General features: G+C 40.8%; 1 protein-coding gene across 8 annotated transcripts in view; it reads left to right on the forward strand.

The window, feature by feature from the left end:
• The window catches only part of RBFOX1 (RNA binding fox-1 homolog 1), a 335,670-nt gene that overhangs the window by 211,338 nt on the left and 104,119 nt on the right, over window positions 1–20,213 (forward strand). For all 8 annotated transcript variants that reach the window (XM_045874916.3, XM_045874922.3, XM_045874920.3 and 5 more), the window contains exons 4-6: window positions 5,627–5,680; window positions 12,821–12,913; window positions 14,660–14,720. In XM_045874916.3, the coding sequence (XP_045730872.1) occupies window positions 5,627–5,680; window positions 12,821–12,913; window positions 14,660–14,720 (208 nt within the window). The remainder of the gene's footprint in view (window positions 1–5,626; window positions 5,681–12,820; window positions 12,914–14,659; window positions 14,721–20,213) is intronic.

The raw sequence follows: 20,213 nt of genomic DNA on the forward strand, positions 1-20,213 counted from the left end.
GATGGGAGGTTTCTGTGGATTCCATGAACAGAACTACATCCTTAGCATTTGACTTAGAGTAAAGGTTGGCCGCCTGGAGATTGGTCCTCTAAGAGTTTGTGGATGGATGCAAGTATTACAGAAGGAATAAGAAGGGGCCAAATTTTAATGCCAAACCCTGGGCCAAGTAGACCTCATTCCCCCTATGCAAAGGGATGCTCTGGTTCATGACTGCGATTGTGGGGTTAGCTGGTATGCACCTTCTATTTCTTTACCATGCATGATGTTTATCAAGTCCACATCTGACACAAAGGCAGAGCTAGCGTCCTAATATTCAGATACCCAGACTTGAATCCTGACATTTCAGAGGAAAAGGTCAGCTTCTGCACTTTTATCTCTCTCGTTTGGTAATAACCTTGAGTTGAGCCCTCTAACTCTTGCAGAGTAGAGATACCCTCGGGCACTCTCAGGTCAAAGATGACTTTGAAAAGTGCAGAGCATTCAAAGTGAAAGTGGAGGTTAAGTGTGTATAAAGCAGTGAGACCAGGTTTGAATGATGGGCAGCCAGAGGAATTAGATTCCTCTTGCCACGTCAGGTTAGAAAGTCTTGCTCCGCAGTCCATCTTTACTCATCAGGTGTCACTGGGAGGTTGGCTTTGAATTTGGCCCTCTTAATGATCATCCTGGTGCTCTTTTATGGTGTCACTCACTGCAGCCCACCCTCGCTCCCAACCCCGAGGGCGCTCTTCCCTCCCTGGTCTTCTCCGTTATCTTGAAAGTCACCGGAGGGCTACACAGCCAAGTCAGAGAGGTATTGGAAATAATCCACAGCTGGAACTCCCAAAGACGGCATCCTGCTTGCATGGATATCTGAGCCTCTCTTTTCTTACAGGGCGAGGGCAAGTGGTGCACAGCAAGGTCTTGCCAAATATTGAACGTACTACCCAGTTGTCAAACCATGATCAAAATCCACTGGTTTCAGAGCCAGTTTTTGTAAAAGTAAAGATTTCTAAGCAACTGACATCGACTTGACCAGATGATAGATACGCTTAGTATCAATTAAGAAAATGTGGCATACATTTCAGTAATATTGAAATTAATTTCGTTCATCACAAACAGCATCTGTGTTCGTTTTAAAAGTATGCAAGATTTTTTTTTTTATGAGTTTCGGCTATAAAAATTTGGGGGCACATACAGATTCCTGGATTCTTTGTAATAATGCTGAGGCCTCCTTGGTTTACAACCACTGTCCTGAAGAAATGGAACTTAAATACTAAAAATCTGTTCTTCCCAACCAAGCATTGGTGGTGGCAATCCCATTCTGGTTATATGATACATTTAGTGGCATGAATCACATTGAAAGGCATCTGTAAACATTCTGATTGGCTCCCCACACTCCAGTTGAGAGAATTAAGTGTGGTTTCTTCTTGTAGGTCATACTTACTGTAAGAAATGACATTTTGATTCCAATTAGGTCTTTTCCAAGTCATCTGGACATGAGATCTCTTCTCTCCTTTTATTGCTATATTTTGCCTTTGCCTCTTCACTTTGGCTGGGGCTAGAATGGGGGTTATTACAGAGAAAAACCCTCTCAAAGATTTTGGGCTTTTCTCCTTTATTTCTTTTGTTAAATGCAGCCATGGGGATTTGAAACCCAAACCAAAACAAGACAAAAAAGGAAGCTCCTTTCTCCAACTGCCTAAAACCTAGCTGTGCTCATAACAACTTTTGCAACGATTAATAATTCAGAAGTTTGCAATTTCTGCAGGCCTAATGGTCACTGCAGGTGCCTCACATATTTGTGTTTAATTTGTGGCTTCAGGGCCCATTCGTTGTGATTCTGGTTACCTTTACTCCACCATGTTCTTCAGTACTTGAAATTCTTTACTTCCTCCTCCTTTGAAAGCATTCGTTCTAGTGTTTGCCATTAAATCTTCTAACTATTCATAGATTTTCTTTCCTTCCTTCCTTCCTTCCTGTCAAGGTGGAACATTCCTTGGTCAAGAAGTTACATGACCACAGTAGAGCCCAGAGTCTTTTTACAACACCAGTTGGGGCGTGAGTGAACAGATCAGAGGCGTTGGTTCTAGAGGTTTCCCTGAAAGAAATATTGGTTCTGGCCTGGCTACTTCATTCTTGAGCTCTGTCCTCTTTTCAGGGAGCATTCATGAGGGTGTGCATCCTTTATGTTTGAAATCTTAATGATCCCATGAAAGGAATGGGTGGATTTCCACCAAATTGATTATAATGGCTTGCTCTTGGACAGAATGGTTCTTTAACCTAACATTTAAAATTTACACATATCTGGGTTTTGGGTGAGAGAGGTGGTTATAATATGTCCAGACCACTGACATGACACATTGCATTATAGAACTGTTTTCAGAAGTAGCTACTCATCGAGTGTAGGATTCAAATTTGCACAATACCCTTGTTGACATCTCAGCCTTGCTTTTGTAATCAAAAGCCTTGCTTTTGTAATCAAAAGCCTTGCTTTTGATAGAGACCCTCTGGGTATGACTATGATCTATGGAAGTCACTCATTATTGTCACCCCAAAACAGACCACATGACTTTCAGAACATACAAAAGAAGCTTTCACGGTCACCTTTTTAGTAATAACATAGAGATGCCTAAACCTTTGGCGTTAATGCCAAATTCTATGCACCGTGATGTTATAATGAGTGAAGCCTTTTTTTTTTGGACCTGGCATGGTGCCTCCCATTTCTGCATTCCAAACATGAAGCCAACCCTAAGAAAACTGATATGATGCCTTTTCTTCGCCTCTGTGTGTGCTCTTTGAACTAACCTTTACTTTCATGTTTTATGCTGTACCCACGGAGCATCTTCCACAGTTTTTCAGAGAAATATTATTTGATCAGAGAATGTCTCAAAATGCCTGGTATGTATGTGCCCCAGTGCATGCCTAGAAGCTTCCGGATTTTATCCTTGATACCGCTCTTGAGACACCTTGCATGGATCCTGAGACGTTGTCGAATGTGGCGGCACATGGGTGTCGAGCAAACTAATGCGAGTTAAATCTGCGAGTCGTGTCTATTTAGACTGCACATGTCCCAGCTGTGTTTACATCATTAGTACCCAACTTCCCAATTAAACTGTTGATACTCTAAATATAGTACGCAACTGTCTTAGGAGTGGGGCGCATATCAGTGTTCTTCTCACTGCTCATTTCACTGGCTCTGAGAATCAACCACCCAATGGCAACCGCTAGGGAGGCAAACATTTGAGACCATTTCAGGGCATATGGTGTCACTGTTCCATTTAGGGAATGACACATGCTAGGATTCCTTCCTGATTGGTTGTTCTGTCTCAGCCAGATCTTGTTTTAAAGGGAGCGTTTTCGTGTTGACTGCTTAGAGAATGTTCCATAGATGACATTTGCTTCATGGTTTTGGGGAGTCCTTTTCAAGCTTCTCTGTTCATAAACATGAGTGCTTTCATGCTCTTAGGCCTGAAATAAACATAATAGCACCAGTGTGGACTAAATATTCTAAGGAGGTTATATCGAAATCACTGCTTCTGTGGACTTCACAAACTGGGGGAGTCTTTACTCTGAAATTCAGTTCACCTTTCAACGACAAATCCTGCATTCCCCAAATCTGGAAGTTTTCTTCTTCTATTTTTAACGATTTTCTCTGCCCAAATCTAGGGCACTGAAAATGCTCTGTAGAAGAATATTCTCTTGACCAAAAGGAAATTAAGAGTGTCCACAAATTGCAGGGTGAGTTCGCTGTAAGTTTCTTGGTATTTCCATCATACCTGCTGGCAATGTAGTCCTCCCCTCACCTCTCCCAGCTGTTCTTCTTCGTTTCTCCCTATCCTTCTTCTCCTGGAAGATGAGAAGCACAGAAGCACGTCCATCCACTCAACAAGACAAATTCAACCTGCAGTCCCCTGACCGTGTCCGTATCCTGAGGGGTAGGCACATTTCCATGACATAGCTTTGGGTTTCCTTTTTCTCCTAGTCACAACTACTTTTGTTTCAAGGTTTTGAGCTATTTCTCTCCAAGTGGAGTGTGCCTTTTTTTTTTCCTGTCTTTCCAAGAAAGGTAAATTTGTTCTAGAGGATAGCCTCTGTCTGTTTCCAATAATTTTTTTTCTCGAATCTTAGTAGGACCCTCTTGACACTTATTCTCAGGGTTCCGTGCCCCCCGCCCGGCCCCCCGCAGCCACCCATATCCTCTGACTGAAGCACAGTGGTCAGGGAAGCTGCCTCTGGTTCTCTGTGTTCTAATCATTTATTCCTTTTCTTTCCCTCCCAACCACTCTGGCCTCTGCTATGGAGGCTGCTTAATGCTTTCCACCCAGGGGAGAGAGACAGAACACAGAATCTCCTCGGGCAATAGAGGATGTCATAAAACTCCAGGCTGCAAAAGCAAATGTTATAATATGAAAGCTCAAAATAAAGGAGAAGGAGGATGGACATATTCCTTCATGTGGTTCTGTTTACTTTTTAATCACTAGAACGAGCACTTGCCCTCACTGTGCATCAGGGTAAAATTCCCCTCATAGTTTTCCTGGACCACGTCACATACTTTTATGATACCCTCTCCCACCTGCACACTCAAAAATACCCACTGTATTTCATGCAATCTAAGAGAAAGGAAAGGACCCCCAATGTCAGGGGAAGAGGCTCTTGAACTCTCAGATGCTTCTGGTTTCAGGGTCCCTGTTCCCTTATTTTTAAAGTGTGAATCACGAATTGCTTGATGTTGCTTTCTCAGTAGGACTACGAGATTTATCAAATAAAAAAAAAATACAAGATAACAATAGCTGAATTTGAATTTTAGATAACATATTTTGTTAAGTATAAGTGTATCTTAAATATTGCAGGGGATGTAATTATCCTGAAAATTTTGAAATTTAAATTTAACTAGGCATCTGTAATTTAGTTGGCTGCCCTATTTGTAATCTGGAACCATGTTTGAATGCTTGAATATGTCGAGTTGCTTTCACTTTTTATACAGCCTATTCCTGCTAATTGTCTAAAATCTATTTGTTTGTTTAACAAAATGAAGAATCATCTTGAGAGAAGTACATTTTGGCCTCAGGGCTAATCACAGCTATGCTGGTGTCTTGATTATGATGGATGTCCACATGGTGGATCTTGCTTTCATCTGTTTGTACTTGACTTCTCTTATATGGCCTGGCTCTTACTGTAGCTTATACAGGGGTCAAGGGCCACCATCCTCACCATCAGATTCCACTTGGACATTTTACCATCAAAATCCCACTTCATCAACGGTGCTTCTCCCAGTGGCTAGTGGAGTAGCCTAGAAGGGTCAGTTTATACTCCAGCCAGTTTTAATCTTTGCTGTTCAGTGCCTGGGAAAGCAATTGTGCACACATAAAGAAAGGAAAATAGAACTAACCACCTGACTACACATTTTGCACCAGGGCCATACTATGACATCTCACTCGGTGAGGTATCCAGTAAAATAGAAATCATATGTGTGGTTGGGCTTTCTCTTGGTTCAAGCACATCACTAAGGATAAAACAACATCAAATGTCTATCCCTGATATTAAAAAAGAAAAAAAAGCAAACTCTGACTTGGGGTACAATTACCAATGTGCATAGTATGATTTACTCCATTTCTCTTGCTTATAAAACATTTCTATTTCTTTGCAGCAATTTGGTAAAATCTTAGATGTTGAAATTATTTTTAATGAGCGGGGCTCAAAGGTAAGCGATTTAATTTACTTTAGGACTGTTTAGCTTATTTTTAAATGTTTGCTATGGATAATGGGAAACAACTGCACTCTTTTAATTAGCACATTGTGAAAATACAGTTCAGTGGGAATTCCTTTAGAGACCTTCTCCAGTTTCCAAAATGGTGGGAAATACATTGGGTTCAGTTTAAATGTATAAGGGGGTAATTTAAAATTGCTGTTTTATACCTATCTATCTATCTATTTATCTATCTATCTATCTATATATATATATATCAAGTTTCCAGAGGAAAATTACCCATGCCTAAAAAATAATGTTGTTGCTACATTTTTGTTTTTCAGTGATAATTATGTTCTTTATATTAAAAAGTGAGTTGATAGTCTCATGCGCAGGTAAATATGTGATTATTCTGTATTAATAAAGTGCAGTTATTTTCCTGGGTTGTAGGGGAGAAAATTTCATATACACCAACCTTTTGAATATAGTTTTTTTCATTAATATGTTTACCGCTCCACCTTTTGCAATTTGCCGTTGCTTTGAATTGGTTTTTGGTTTTTGGTTTTTTTCCATAGGAGACCAATTTTTAAGCCGATTTTCCTAGACCTAAGCATGTTAGTAAAAATCAGGGTGCTGGAAAGGCTCCAGCACCTTCAGCATGGAAATATGTTGGGGGAAAAAAAGGCCCAACTCTCTCAAAGCATCCCGTCTATCAGAGGTCATCAAAATGAGGTCCCCCAAAGAGCAGCACCTAGGAACATACCAGAAATGCAAATTCTCGGGGTCCAACCCAGACCTACTAAATCAGACGCTCAAAATGGGAGCCCAGCAGTCTGTGTTTCAACAAGCCTTCCAGGCCCGTTGTTAAAGTTGCAAACACTGTGTTTTCCTGTTTTAGATAAATGCCAACACTTCATCTAAATGCAGAATGCCCCTTTGCCCACTGGTGTTTTGCGGTAGCTAAAGTGTCCTCATCCCACCGGCACGCACAGAAAACTCCAGGGCTCTATCAGAATCTCCCCTGAGGAAAGCAGTGCATTCAGCTTAGCAGCAGATACTGAGTGATAACAGTCCTGTCAGAGGACTCAGAGAGTGACCTCAGCAGCCAGAAAGTGACCACTTTCGATAACTCTACCCGGTTTCCAGAGTGCTGTTCCCAGGCTGAAAGGAATTCTAAGCTCCCTTGCATCCTCAGACTGTGAAAGTGGATATTGGGACAAATTGCTTATCAGATACAGAGAGACACTGGATTTAGCCCCGTAACTTCCCTCACGCAGGCAATTTGGGACAAGTCAGTATCCAGGAGGGTTACAAGAAGAACTGGTTTTCTCTAAGGGGGCAGGCAAGTGCTCGCTCTCTTGGGCACAACAACCACCTCCTTCCCATGAAGCAAACAATTGCATGTATTATTCCTTGGGCAGTCGGCACCCTTTCCCTCCTGGATAGGATGATGCAGCTTGATGTGAGGGAAGAAAATTCCAGTATTCTCCTCTCCACGGCCAAAGTGATGATGCGATATGCTGGGTGAGGAGAAAAAAAATCAATTCATTATACTCTCTGGTTCTGCTAGTGCAAGGGTCTTCTTCTCCCAAAATTTCAGGTATTTTAGTTACTCTTCCATCAGTAACGTGACCTCTAGGCTGCGGGAAACATAAGTTAATTCTCTTTCGGCTCCTTATATGAAAATCATCATAAGAGCTGTTTCTATACCTGCAACGCAAGGTGCATTAAGAAAAAACGTGCCCAGGGCGCCTGGGTGGCTCAGTTGGTTAAGCCACTGCTTTCGGCTCAGGTCATGATCCTGGAGTCCCTGGATCGAGTCCCGCATCGGGCTCCCTGCTCGGCAGGGAGCCTGCTTCTCCCTCTGACCCTCCCCCCTCTCATGTGCTCTCATTCTCTCTGTCTCAAATAAATAAATAAAATCTTTAAAAAAAAAAAAAAAAAGAAAGAAAAAACGTGCCCAGGGACGCCTGGCTGGCTCAGTCGGTAGAGACTGCGACTCTTGATCTCAGGAGTCAGCGCGGTTGTGAGCTCAAGCCCCACGTTGGGTGTAGAGATTACTTAAAAATAAAATCTTAAAAAAAAAAAAAAAGTAAGAAAAGAAAAGGAAAAAAAAAATGTGTCCAGCCTAACTAATCCTTTTCACTCAGGCCTGATGCATTCTTGGCAAAATCCTAGAAGATGACCTGGAATGTTGGCCAACTTTCTTGTAATCCTGAGTCTGTGGCACTACTGCTTTTAAAGATTTTTTTTTTAAATTTATATTTAATTTATATTTTGTTTTGTAACTTTTGCCAGTTGGAAAAAGCTGTTTAATTCCTTTCGAGAGCTGTTCTGGGACATTAGAAGAATATTGTTTGCTATTTTGAAAGTACAATGGAGGTACTATTTTTAATACTTCCTCTGTCATTGCCATGATTAGCCTGTCTCTGGGGCTTTAGCAGTGAAGACTGTTTAAGTTTGCCACATCCAGCGACTGACTTTGTGAACCCGCTTTTTACTTTTGATTAGGAGACATCAAGAATAGCCTGGGTGGGTAGGCTCCCTCCGAAAGAGGCGGTCTGGCAGGTGCCGGGGGCTGACTGTTTCGGTGTGACTGGAGTGTCCTCGAGACAGTCCTTTAGGGAACTGCTAAATGGGGACAGTAGCTCACACAGGGATATTTTTCAGACTTGACATTATCGTCTGCAGGAAAGGGCCTTATTTAAAGGGACATTTCCATTTAAATGGTTGAGAAATCTGAACCACAGTTACGACCTCCAGTTCAGCATCTGGTGTAGGAGAAGCAGGCAGGAAGCGGGTGGGCCCTTCAGAGCTAGGAGTTCCCTGGTCCCCGAGGCAGGTCACTCAGTGCTCAGTGAGTATGACTGTGTGTTCTGGGTGTTTGGTGGGTGTGTGTATGTGCGTGTGTGTGCACGTGCACGTGTGTGTACCCTATTCAAACACAGGTACTATCTATGTTCTCCTGAGAATGTATAGCATAAATAGCTCATGAGTACATGGATAGCAAGTACACAGGGAAACCACACTGTAAAAAGACATGCCAGACTTTGAAAATGAGAATTTGATAGCACTTAGGGGTGAGAGATCCTATCATTCATTTTTTTCCTTTTAGGAGATTTAAAAACATTTTGGTGAACTCTGAAACGATGTATGTGGGGGATACAGCCAGAGAGAGCTACTTCTTAATATACCCGGGAAATATACAGTCTGATCTTTGATTCAGTAGATTATCTGTGAGGACTGGTTCCATCCCAGGTGCAAGAAGATGGGTGAATCCGTGGCGAGTGAGACCGAGGTGATTCTCGGAGACTTTCCTGAGTGGTGGGGGAGACAGACCACGTAGACCAATGACTGTGTGCTGTGCTCTGGGCAAGTGGGCGGCTGCTGAGAGGCTGAGCAGGCAGACCGATACTGTTAGGGGTGGGAAGGCTTTTGGGAAGAAGGGGCATTGAAGCTGGGAGTGAACATTCTCACGAGTAAGAATTTCCCAGGGAAGGGAAGGAGAGAAGGTGGTCCTCCAGGGAGAGGGAGCTGCACGTGCCAAGGGGAGTGGGGAGAAGTGAGACGTGAAGCTCTGAGTCCCACAGAAAAATGCATCTTTAGACTCATGTCCACAGCTCCCTTCTTATACATAGTTCTCTGCACCAGCAACTAGAGGATTTTCACTGAAGATGAAAAACCAGCGCACTCTTCTGTCCCGGGTGCTTCAGAGCCTTTATTTAACATATAAAATGTTACAGGTTCATTAATACAAAGAAGGAAGCTATCACCTAAACACATACCACAAAACCAAAACAGAAAAATAACTGGGATATGGAAAAAGGTCAGGATAACAATTTACAAGAGATTTCAAAATAAGCAAGTCACACTGGCCTGGCACTCCATCTCGGGATCCCCATTAGTATGCTTTCCCACGTGAGGTGGCACATGTCACTGTCACCTCACTGGGTCTTTTCTCCAGCAACCTTGTGCCTTCTCTCGGCCCCACCCCTCTACTGAGGTGAGCCCTGGGAGCAGTGCGTCTCCTGCAGCAAAGAGCACCTGGTCCGAGCCCTGTGTGCCCTGCATGCTCTAGAATGTTAAGGGTTCCACATCCAGCATTGCACCCAGCTCCTGTGCTCTCAGGCCAAGTCCAGAATGTGCTTCTTCCGTTCCCCTTCTAAAGGCTGAGATAAAAATATTCAGAATGTTTTTCAGAATTCCAAGTTGTGGTTTCCTTGAGATAGAATTCTGACCTTGAGGCAGGATAAAAGAAATAGCCTCAGCACCAGTTTCTAAGAGTTGCCCAGCACCTGAACTTGGCAGAGGGAACCTGAAAATGACCAGGTAACTGGCATCACCCTCCAGGTGAGAATTCTGGCGATCTTCTGACCCAGGGAGGCCAGGTCCCTTCTTGCCTTGGGGGGAGGTGTGAGTGTCCAATGGAAGAGGTGGGACAGTCCCTTTGGTATTTGGGGACTGTGTCTGGAACAAGCACTTCTGAACCCAACTTTCTAGAATCTCAACTAGTCATCTCAGCAGCTGGAAATAAGAAATATTGAGGACCTAAAAAACAAAACAAAACAAAATAAAACAAAACAGAGAAAGAGAGCGGAATGTAGCAGAAAATGAAAGTAAGACTAAGAAGCATCCATATATATTATCTTACTTCAAAACAAAGTGAGAACATGGGAATGTAGTGAACTTCACATAGATTTCAAAACCTATTTCTGTCTCCACCTTCATGTCTCCCTGATGCACACAGTGCTGATTTTAGGCCAGTGTGGGTTGCCTTGGGGTCAGACGAGAACCACAATGACGTGATTCTTTGGGATGATGTATGGCAGGTGGCTTCATGAATGGTGCCCATGGACAGCAGTGATACCACCAAGCCCTCCATCGATAAGACTCAGACTGTGGATTTTCTCTGCTTGCCTAGTGAGAGAATTGCCCCTGATGCAGCCAGAGTCCTCATTTCCCTTATTTGTTAGATGTATGACATTCTGTGCGTGCTAGAGAGTTCAGTTTTGAGGGGACAATGGCTGTACCCCTGCACCTAAGATCCAAATCACCAAGTCAGACAGATACTCATCTCTGAGACTCACTCCACTCCATAAGTTGCTCATTGGAAATCGGCAACATAATATTCTACCTCATACAAGGAACTGGAACTTGCCTTTGATGGTGGTTGGTGATATGAGAGGCCATGGGAATGCAGCTGCTGGGCTGCAGTAGCTTTCTCAGCAGACAGATTTCTGGGCTCCACTCTGGGATTCTGATTGGGTAGCTATGTGGCGGGGCTCAGGAATCTAAATGTTTCATATGCTATGCCCCCTGCTTCCTTTCACTGTGCAACCAAGTTTGGGACCCTCTAAGCAAGAGTCAGCGCCATTAATAGAGCAAAGCCTTCAAATTCTGTCTTCAGTCCATTGAAGAGCTGTTATTTCAAAATTCATTGGTTAGCCTAGTATATTGGGACACCTCACATGGGTGTACCACCAGTGATGTATGAGACAAAGTTATATATGCTCCTTCTCTTATGGAGCATAAAGGCTTATACTGATCAAATCATCCAGACTTATGCTAATCACAGATCCTCACAGTGGGACATATTATAAAAGATTTTTCAGTCCAATCCTCCAAAGTAAAGCTGCTTATTTTTTCTCTATAGAATTCTGTCAAATAATCATTTAATTTAGCTTGAATCCACCCACAGATGGGATCTCCTATAGATGAGCCCATATTGACTTTGGAAAGTTCTCTCTTCGGGCAGACCATAGGCCAACACCTCTCTGAATACCCTAGCTTTGGATATCACTTCAGCAACCTACTGAGGGGTTGGGAGTTAGCGTTAGTTGGTTATGACTACTTGTTATTTGTAATTACTGTCTGTTTTATCAGTGAGACTGAATATCAGACTGTCCCAACTAAGCTAAAAACCAGCATGTCCCTTTATTGAAGTTTACCCAGTTGCAAATAGGAGTCCCAACACATTGCATTGTTTCACCAGAATGAGCTGGGCAAATTTACACTGGAATGGTTTCAAAAGGTTGGTGTATATTTCTGAACAAGATGTACAAATATTTTTAGGGGTTTTAAAAATAATGTGTCATATTTTCTGTACTCTTCTTAGGAACAGTGTCAGTGAAGAAAAAAAGGTGGATTTTGACAATGTGATGTTTAGTGGGGTTGTTTTTTGAGGCTGAAATATTAAAACAAAATATGCCAGTGGTGAAATAAAGGGTCTATTTGTTGTCTATCAGTAAGAGAGGAAGTGCCCAGAGTGTTTTGTGAATAATATTCTCTTAACAAAGCTCCTTTATTTTCTATCTGTTGATTTGACAAATGAATATCAAGATAATGTCTTAGAACGTTACGATACGTACATACATTTCCCTTTTCAGTTAATGAAGTAGCCTGGAAAGTTGACAAATTCAGAAGCATATATGTTTTTGAGGGGAGGGGACAGTATTAATATAAAAAAGCGCTACTTGAACTGTTTGCATTATTAATCAATTGATGTTTATTTCAATTCATTTCATGTGATTATTTTGTTTATTAGATCAAAGAGTTTAAGATTTATTATGAAAAAGGTCTTTCCTTTTTTTTAGTCTTCTAATTTTTATTTTTGAGAAGTTAAGGCTGTAAAATTGACAAATTTGAATAACCCTAAATTGCATGAAGAAGAGATGTTCTTAAGACCACACGGCATGACTCTGTAGGCAATGTTAGAAGATTTTGGCATTCATTGTTGAATTTCGTGCACACGTTTTATTTTATTTTATTCTTAATTTGCATGTCAAGAGAGTGGTTCCCTTTTTTTTCCTCGTTATTTCATTTTCTTCTCTGTGAAGACACTGTAAATTTATTTTGATCTCATTTTCTTTCCGTTAGACTTATTTTCTTCTGTAGTGACATTTAGAAAGGTATTTTTGGTATCATTTTTTGAATTCTTCAGGGGTTACAGATAACTGGTGACAGAAAAAAAATCTTGTTCACATTTGTCGCTTACTTATTGCACATCTTCGTATTCTTATAATTTCTCTAATTTGCATGTTACAGAACTGAAGCCAGGACAAGAAATAGAAATTAAAGCGAGAGAACGTTACACAGTGGTCGTTGACTGGAATAATAATCTGCATGTTGTTTTCCCCTTCTCCCTCCTGCATGCAGGGATTTGGTTTCGTAACTTTCGAAAATAGTGCCGATGCGGACAGGGCGAGGGAGAAATTACACGGCACCGTGGTAGAGGGCCGTAAAATCGAGGTGCATGTTCAAAATATTTTCCTTTACATCTTCTTTATAAATGTCTGCTTCACGCTCATTCGTTGTTCCAGATGCATCATTGTGTCTTGTATGTGACCCTACTCCCTTCTCATTGTTTATATATATATATATATATATTTATATTTATATATAAAAAGGAAAACTGGCCTTACTTTTTTTTAAAATTTTACTTTATTATGTTCTTATTACTGATGAAAGGTGAATGGCAAAAGTGAGACAAAAAGAAAGGTTACTTTGAACTTTTTTTTTAATTTTCTGTGTTTTATAATTGATGGGTGCAGTAGGTTCCAAACAGTGGAGACAGTATGCAGAACAAAACAAAAAACAAAGCAGTTCTTTTCTTTTTTTTTTCTTCCTTTTTTTTTCTTTTTCTTTCCACTGCAGGGTTGACGAGGGATCCACAGTGGTGTCCAAATTGAGTCAAATGGTGAAAGCAGTAGCATTCGGAAGAACAATTGTTTCTTAAAAAAAAAAAAAATGAGAGGTCTTTGTCACTGAACCTTTCATTTTTTGTTTAAGAAGCCAGTTTGAATCTTTGCCTTCTTTTGATAATAAAGTGACTAACCAAACAGGATTTCCTGTTCAATATCTGGCCCCTCTTCACTGAAAAATAAATAAATAAATAAAAATAAATGCTAAAATGTCAATATTCAGAATCTAGTCTTTCTACCACTGGATCTCCCTCAACATGGCCACAGGGTTATATTTGTTAAAACTTAAAAAAAAAAATACCAGTTAAAAATGCTTTAGTCTTTGGAGTAAGATGTTGCATATTTTGCCTTTCGTTTCCCCCCCCCACCCTCGACGATAACGCTTAGGCCCCTCACCAAACTCTCAGTAACCATGGTAACTGTATACAAACCCATGCTGGCGATGGTGGTGAATGGTAAGTGGTGAAGTCCATCTGCCGCTTCACGTATTTAGTGCTGATTATCTCTATACATATATATACCACGTGGATTTTTTTGACTTGTCGTATTAAGTTTTCTTGATGCTCTATTTTTTTGGGTACCGGTACGCCTGTAATTGAGTGTACGTTCTAAGCGAGCCTGGGAGGCACTGACTGGATTGAGATATGATAGTGCACATCTTACTCAGATTGTTAACTCCATATTGTGTTAAACAATGCACCCTCTCTTTTATCCTTTTGTTAGCTGTGACTTTAAAGCTTGAATGATCTTGTTAATTCTTGCGATGTCAAAGGCTCTTGTTCCAAGTGTTGAATGCTAGATGTTGCTCTCCCCAATGGTCCTTCCCTCCTAAAGTGTTGCACATGGCTAAATCTTGTTTGTCCCTTTTTTTTTTTCTTGACATTTATGTTCCCTTGTACCTTGTCTCTCCCCTCTTCTACTCCACTGCATGTTCCTTCATATGAATTTTATTTTGTGTTTAAAAATATTTATTGTTTCTGTGTTACCATGGAGTACACGCATGCTTTTAAATCTTCAATTATGCAGTTCCTTTTAATTTGCTTTTACTGTCTCCTTATTAAACTTTTAAATGATATGACATTGCTTTATTGAAATGATTTGTAAGTTAAAATGGTTATGAAGTAAATGTAATTATAAAAATGTATGATTTTGTTATGCACCTACTGCCTTTTATAAATTAAAATGCATTTTAGTTTTTTTTTTTAATAAGTAATCACAGTCATAATGCATGCAACTAATTGAACTGTGGGCTGGCCCTGGAATATGTGCTCATTTGACTTTTCTATGTACATAGGTAAATAATGCCACAGCACGTGTAATGACAAATAAAAAGACTGTCAACCCTTATACAAACGGTAAGTAGAGATTGGCCTTACAAGAAGTCATCCCTACCTCTGAATCTATTAAGTAATTTAACCAGGGAATATGATTCAGTAAGCCCTGTTAGCCTTGGTGTGGTTCCCATGTCCTTGCTGCTGACCTGCTACAGTGAACCACGTGAATCAATACGATATTTTTCAGTGACTACAGTTACCATGGTGAGCCCTGAATAATGGGCAGAACTGTCAAATCTAACACTGTATGCCAACTAGACTTCAATAATAATTTTTTTAAAAGATCGTTTTCACAACAGAGGCGAATTTAGTTTTCACTTAAAGTGTGCATGCCCTTGCTCCAGTCTCTCTAGAATAACTCCCATTTGGGGTGAGATACAGTAATTATTGGGGGAGCATCTGGGTCATCTACTTTGCTGTTATTAAAGTAAGTCGAGGGAGGATGGAGGTTTTGTTTGTTTCCTTTTTTTTCCCACCACAACCTCCTCGTTGATCCCTAGTCATTTCTGGAAGAGGGACGGCAGAATTTGGTTCTGGCCTTGAGTCTTGTCTGGAGCTGTGAGGATTTTGAAGTGGCTCGGAGGGTGCCTTCTGAGGAGCTGCATAGGATGAATGCAGTATTTGCTTTCCTTTGGGTTGCGCAGTGCTGTTTTGAGCCAGATGAGAATGTTACCACGTACTGCAGACCCCTTCAGGACAATGCATCTCTGCTCTTCCTAACCAAGAAGCCATCTCAAAACCCCTCATGATAAGAATTCACATATATAACAAGAGTTGAAAGCACTCAATCATTTTGTTTCTTTAATCCTTCTCAGAACACATCTCTCTTAAGATATGGGGAGAGGGGAGCTGCTGATATGCTAATCACATACTGAGTTGTACCAAAAAGCTAGGAAGAATGTAATGTAGTAATTAAAGTATATACTCCAAGTGGGATATTACATCCATTAAAATGAGCAAGATGAGGACTCTGCAGGGCCCCCTAATGAATGAAAAATTTTAAAATGAACAAGTATAGCATGATTTCAACTAAATTTTGGAGGGCATTGCATTAAAATGCTAACTGCTGAGTTGAACTGTAAGACTGGAAGAAATTCTTCCTTTGTTTTGTAGGTTTTCAAAAATAATATAATTTTATTACTGAGATAAAGGAAATGTATGAAATTTTCCATTTTTAATATTTTTTTAAAGATTTTATTTATTTGAAAAAAAAAAGATTTTATTTATTTGACAGAGAGAGACACAGTGAGAGAGGGAACACAAGCACGGGGAGTGGGAGAGGGAGAAGCAGGCCTCCCACCAAGCAGGGAGCCCGATGTGGGACTCGATCCCAGGACCCTGGGATCATGACCTGAGCCGAAGGCAGACGCTTAATGACTGAGCCACCAGATGCCCCCATTTTTAATATTTTAATTACATGTGAAACATGGAAATACAGACTCACTCAAAAAAAAAAAAAAAAAAAAAGAAAAAAGAGAAAGAAACAAAAGAAAAGGTTGAATATATTTTGAATCATGCAACTGCCAAGTTGGTGTCCTAGTCCCCCCACCGAGAAGACACCACTGTTGTAGATTATTTTCTGTACTTTAATTTTGCATTTTTATGCATATATATATAAATAAAATAAGTACATATTTATAGTATTCACAGTATTGTGTACGTGCTTTTTATATAAATGATGTCATGGTATGCACATCATTTTTAATCGGCTTTTATATATCAATATGGAGTTCTTTCAAGGTTAATACATACAGACCAAATCCATTCGTTCTAGTGGTTACATAACATTCTATGAAATGGATATATGAGTTTATTCTTTTTTAAAAAAAAATTTATTTATTTGAGAGAGAGAGAGAGAGAGTGAGCAATAGGGTGTGCACAAGCAGGGGAGCAGCAGGTAGAGGGAGAAGCAGGCTCCCTGCTGAGCAAGGACCCCAATGCAGCACTTGATCCCAGGACCCTGGGATCATGACCTGAGCTGAAGGCAGACGCTTAACCAACTGAGTCACCCAGGCGTCCCAATATATGGGCTTATTCTTACCTTGCATACTGATTGACATTTAAATTTTGTGTTGTTGCTGTTATAAACAGTAATATTAGCAGTTAGTAGTTTTGGTTTTGTTTTTGTTTTTGTTTTGTGCCAATAACTACCAATTTGGTTAAGTCAGTCTGTTCATATTTTTAAAAGGGGCACCATTAGAGATATACCCTCAATATAACAGGGCTCCACTTTGAAAGATCAGAAGAATTATTTATTCTGCTGACCCATTTTTCCAGCTCCAACAACCCGAGACATGGCTTTAAATGGTATAGAAAATTTCCACAACAGACTTTGAATGCCCAGTGCTGAAATGAAACAAACTTCTGATTTATGCATAATGAAGCCTTTCTACTTGGGTAAAAATGATAACTCTGCAACTTGCCAGAGTTAACATGTGGTGACATCACCCCGACTCTTGGGCGTTTCCTTTAATTATGAAGTAGCAACTGTGTGTGTATGTGCACACGTGAGTGCTAGCATGCATGTGCGTAGGTGCTCATGTGTGCTGCTTATGTGAGAAAATGAAGCAAGGGAAGCCAAATACTATTCCTTAAGCTCTATGGATGCATATTTATTTTAAAGAAAGAGTTATTGATCATTGTCCTACCCAGGGGTTGAACACTAGCCCAGTGGAATTTGGGGCACAATTCAAAGCCCATCCATTAATAGCCAATATTTCTGGAACGCTGACCATGTGGCATCACATTAAGCATTTTAAATGCATGGGGCCCACATGAAGTCCTACAAAGAGGACATACTTATCCCTATTTTAAACAAGCAAAACCTGAGGTTGGAAGAGAAGTCATTAGTGAAGCCTTTCCCTTTTAGTCTGAAGTAACAAATCTTTTTTTTTTTTTTAAAGATTTTATTTATTTATTTGAGAGAGAGAATGACAGAGAGCACATGAGAGGGAGGAGGATCAGAGGGAGAAGCAGACTCCCCGCCGAGCAGGGAGCCCGATGAGGGACTCGATCCAGGGACTCCAGGATCATGACCTGAGCTGAAGGCAGTCACTTAACCAACTGAGCCACCCAGGCGCCCTGAAGTAACAAATCTTGTGGCCATACCTGTGTGGATGCAAGAATATCGCTTCCCGGGCGCCTGGGTGGCTCAGACGGTTAAGCGTCTGCCTTTGGCTCAGGTCATGATCCCAGGGTCCTGGGATCGAGTCCCGCATTGGGCTCCCTGCTCCTTGGGAGCCTGCTTCTCCCTCTGCTTCTCTCTCTCTCTCTCTCTCATGAATAAATAAATAAAATCTAAAAAAAAAAAAAAAGAGTATTGCTTCCCCTCTATCATCTTACAGAACTGCACACAAATGGCAACTGACCACAATAATGAAACTAAATGTTCAGCCCCAAATGCCTGTTTTTGTGGCATAAACATCCCACATCCCATTCCAGGTAGCCATGCATTCTGAGTTCCCAGGAATGTCATGTGGGTTTCTCATCCATGTACCTGAAAGGGGGCACTCAGGGGCTTATCCTATCACATGGGCTGAGTAGGGGACCCAGGGGGTGGATGGACAGTCACAGCAGAACTGACTTAAGAAACAAATACAAATCCCAATTACATAAAGCAGCTGGATTCTGTAGAAGACATTGTGGAGACTTTTGGTATTAAAAGAAAAGCAGTCTCAAAGCTTTTCCAATCCATAATTTGTGAGTATCATCACTACAAATAACCTTTCCCATAAATTGCAATACAACTAAAGATAATGGGGCCCTCTCAGATCCTTAACAAGAGTGACTATGTTAAAAGGGGATATTATCACCACAAAAAGAATGAAAGAAAGAGAAAGAAAGAAAGAAAGAAAGAAAGAAAGAAAGAAAGAAAGAAAGAAAGAAAGAAGAAAGAGAAAAAAGAAAGAAAGAAGAAAGAAAGAAAGAGAAAAGAAAAGAAAAAAAGGAAAGGAAAGAAGGAAGGAAGGAAGAAAAAGAAAGTTACTGTATGAGATGATGAATATGTAAATTAGCTTGATTGTGGTGATATCTTACAGTGTATATGTAATATCAAATCAACAAGTTGTACACCTTAAATATGTACAAATTTTAGTTGTCAATTATACCTCAATAAAGCTGGGGGTGGGGAAGAGAAGATAAGTCAGGACCCATGAAGTCACGTCGAAATGAGAAAAGTTACAGTTACCAACTTACACTTCAGCAAATACACCTTCCTAGAGTCATCACATTTTGAGGTCATCATCACATGGTGAAATATCATTGTGGGTGCCACTATCCCATTCATGCATTCCTTCAGTCACATGTCCAACGAGAGCTTAACCAGCCACAAAGTTTCCAGTGATGAGTAAGACCAGATCCTAAACACAAGCGGGCTCTGCTCTACCATCATCATGGCATTACATTTCCTAGGACATTTGAACTTGGATGTAAGAGAAGACTTTAGAATGACATCCAGGGATCTGCAAACACTGTCCATCAGAGAGCTTCCCAAGGAGGGACCTGGGCAACTGCTGTATTGCTGATTCCTCCTGAGGATGGAAGCCCTCAGATCAGAGCTGGGGCTCATTGTAGTCACTGCAGATCACACATTTGCAATGCAAAACAAGTTGAGAACCAGATTTTCAGGGATTCCCTGGATGTTGGAGAAGCATGGATGTTGGATGTGGATCTTTTTTTTTTTTTTCTCAGATAGCTTAGGAAAGATAAATTTGGACCAAAAAATCCAAGACTATAGAGAAGTAGACTTTTTATCAGCTCTGCCCTTCCCTGGGTACTGAACTACAGGCAAGTTGTTTAAACCCTCCACACACCAGTGTTCTTAAATGGAAACTGAGATATGATGGGACCTACTCTCTAGGGTATCTGTGCTTATTATGGAGTTAAGTACTCAACACAGGACCAGGGTTACAAAATGCCCTGAAAATTTAATTACACAATAATCTCAATAATAAGTAGGCATCTTGTTTGTTTTTTGCTATAGATAGTAAGTCAAATTTCCTGATAGACATACTAATTTTAGGATCAAATATTCAGATGCCAACAGAGGCTAGGCAGGTAAAATAGATAAGCAAACAGAGAGGGTCTGAAAGACTCACATTCTTTTTGAACTATCTTCCATTTTCTTTTTTTTTTTTTTTTTTAAGATTTTATTTATTTGACAGAGGGAGAGACATAGCGGGAGAGAGAACACAAGCAGGGGGAGTGGGAGAGGGAGAAGCAGGCTTCCCACTGAGCAGGGAGCCCGATGCGGGGCTCGATCCCAGGACCCTGGGATTATGACCTGAGCCGAAGGCAGATGCTTAACGACTGAGCCACCCAGGCACCCCAAACTATCTTCCATTTTCATACGAGGAAAAGCAAAATATTCTCTACTAGAAGAAAAAGCAAGACAGGATAACAGTAAAAGACTGCTGGCATTTGGCCTCCAAGCCAGATATACAGTAGGGAGCAGAGGTAGAGTCTGTGCCTAACTGGGGGTTAAGTGTAGTGGTCTCTGGTCACTTCCAGCAAATT

This window comes from Mirounga angustirostris, unplaced genomic scaffold (genome assembly GCF_029215605.1).
Source record: "Mirounga angustirostris isolate CCGP_5_RB_7025 unplaced genomic scaffold, mMirAng1.0.hap1 SCAF_5, whole genome shotgun sequence".
Classification (NCBI taxonomy): Eukaryota; Metazoa; Chordata; class Mammalia; order Carnivora; family Phocidae; genus Mirounga; species Mirounga angustirostris.